This window comes from Equus quagga, chromosome 15 (genome assembly GCF_021613505.1).
Source record: "Equus quagga isolate Etosha38 chromosome 15, UCLA_HA_Equagga_1.0, whole genome shotgun sequence".
NCBI lineage: Eukaryota > Metazoa > Chordata > Mammalia > Perissodactyla > Equidae > Equus > Equus quagga.
The window spans coordinates 72,688,950-72,690,800 of NC_060281.1; the positions used below are offsets into that span (position 1 = coordinate 72,688,950).

The 1,851-nt window shown below is 67.0% G+C and overlaps 1 protein-coding gene across 1 annotated transcript in view; it reads right to left on the reverse strand.

The window, feature by feature from the left end:
• Nucleotides 1-697: 697 nt before the first annotated feature.
• The window catches only part of PHETA1 (PH domain containing endocytic trafficking adaptor 1), a 10,843-nt gene continuing 9,689 nt past the window's right edge, over nucleotides 698-1,851 (reverse strand). The window contains exon 7 of the mRNA XM_046641019.1: nucleotides 698-797. Within this exon, the coding sequence (XP_046496975.1) occupies nucleotides 698-797 (100 nt within the window). The remainder of the gene's footprint in view (nucleotides 798-1,851) is intronic.

Here is a 1,851-nt window from a genome sequence, read left to right on the forward strand (position 1 = left end):
CTGCCCTGGGGGCTGTGAGAACGTGCCTGGCAGACACCCCCCCCCCAGGGCTGCTGCTGGCTCTGCCAGGGAGACCCATCCACCATTTTGACAGGGAAAAAAACGGCACGCCAGCCATCATTTGACAAACTTCGGTTTATTTTATTTTAGCTTTTACATCCCCCCGGGCAGGCTGCCTGATATCCTCCCCCAACCCAACTCCAGAGGCAGCCTGACCCCATCTTGTGCTTTGGGGGGGCAGCCCCACCCAGCCCCTGAGGGAGACCAGGGCATTGTACCTTTAGAGCTTGTAAACCTGCACCAGGCCTGGGCCAACGCCTCACCCCACCAGCTGGGTGTGGCCAGGACTCGGCGCCGGGACCCCCAGACCCAGAGCCCCCAGCCAAGAGTGGCCCTCCCCCCTCTCAGGCCTCGGGAAAGGGGGAGAGGAAGTGGACAAACCTAGAGGCAGCTGCCGGAGAGCCAGGCTGGCAGGGAGAAGGCCAAGAACCAGGTGAGACTGGCCAGGTGCCTTTGTCTCCAGCCGAGGCTCTGGGCCCTCCCCTTGGGGCAGTGCCACCTATCCCCGTGCCACCCCTAGCCAGGGCCAGAGCCAGCGAGAAACAAAAGCACTGAAAACACAAAGCGTTGTTGCTAGGAAAAAACCACCCAAAGTATTAAAAATTAAGTTAGGAAGCCCAGTCAACTGCGCCCGCAGTCAGCTGGTGCCGGCAGACACACGGACAGCCCCCTGCTCCCGGAGCCGGGTGCCAGGCAGCGGGAAGGGGCTGAGTCTGTCCCTCACCGAGAGGGACTCTCTGGGGAAAGAGGTTGGGGCAGAGGTGTCCTCAGGGGGCCCCGGTGTGGGGCCCTGAGGACTGTAAACATGACCCAGCATGAGGGCCAGGGCGTCCCAGCCCCGAGACTCTCCTGGACGGAGAAGGGCCACCGTGGTGAGCGGGCACAGTGAAGCGGTCGAGATTCGGTCCCCCATCGGGATTGCGGGAGGGGGGCCGAGGGCACGAGCTCAGAGAGGGGCTGGATGGAGGGAGAGTGTTCTGGAAGGCAAACATGGCTTCTCAGCCGTGTCCTTGTCCTCCGGGATCCGTACCTGAGCCCTTTCTGGGCAGCGAGTCAGCTCTCGGCCCCTCCTCCCCAGCAGAACCTGCTGGAAAGTCAGCTCAGGCCAGGCTGCCCAGCCCGGGACTGGAGGAGGTGGGGCAGCTCCCAGAGGGCCCCCCCCCCCCCCCCCCCCCCCCCCCCCCCGGCAGGCAAACCGGGTAGGAGGAGTGAAGGATGCAGTGGTGTCGAGCTCGCGGGCTGCCACACCAGGGCAGACGTGGCCCGGGGCCAGAGGGCGGCTCCTGAGCACCTCCAGGGCTGCCAGAGCCCGGGGCAAAGTCCCGCCTGCCCCACTGCAGGCCCGGGACACGCCTGGAAACCCGCCCTGCTGCGCCTGGAGGCCGCCGTGGAGGAGCCCTCCCCGTCCCTGCGAGGCCCAGGCCCACTGGGCACCTGCCTTTGCGGCCACACAGCCTCAGCAGCACCCAGCCACCCCAGCCGGGGCTTGTCGCCAGCAACAGGCCTTTGCTGGGTGGGTGGACCCAGCCTGGGCAGATTCCCTGGAAAGCAGCCCTCGGCTTCTGGAGGCTCCTCCAGGCCCTGGGTTCTTGGAACCAGGCACGTGGCCGCCAAGGCCCGGCTTCCGCAGCCACATCAGCATCCAGCATCTTCTCAGAGCTGGAGTCCCGGAACCCAGGCCGCGCGGGGACCCCCAAGGCCGGCCTGGCCCCCACGTCCCCCAGTCTCCGGGGGCGCGCTCAGGGCTGGGCGCGGCCCCGCAGCCAGAGGCTCCGCAGGGCGCGCACCTCG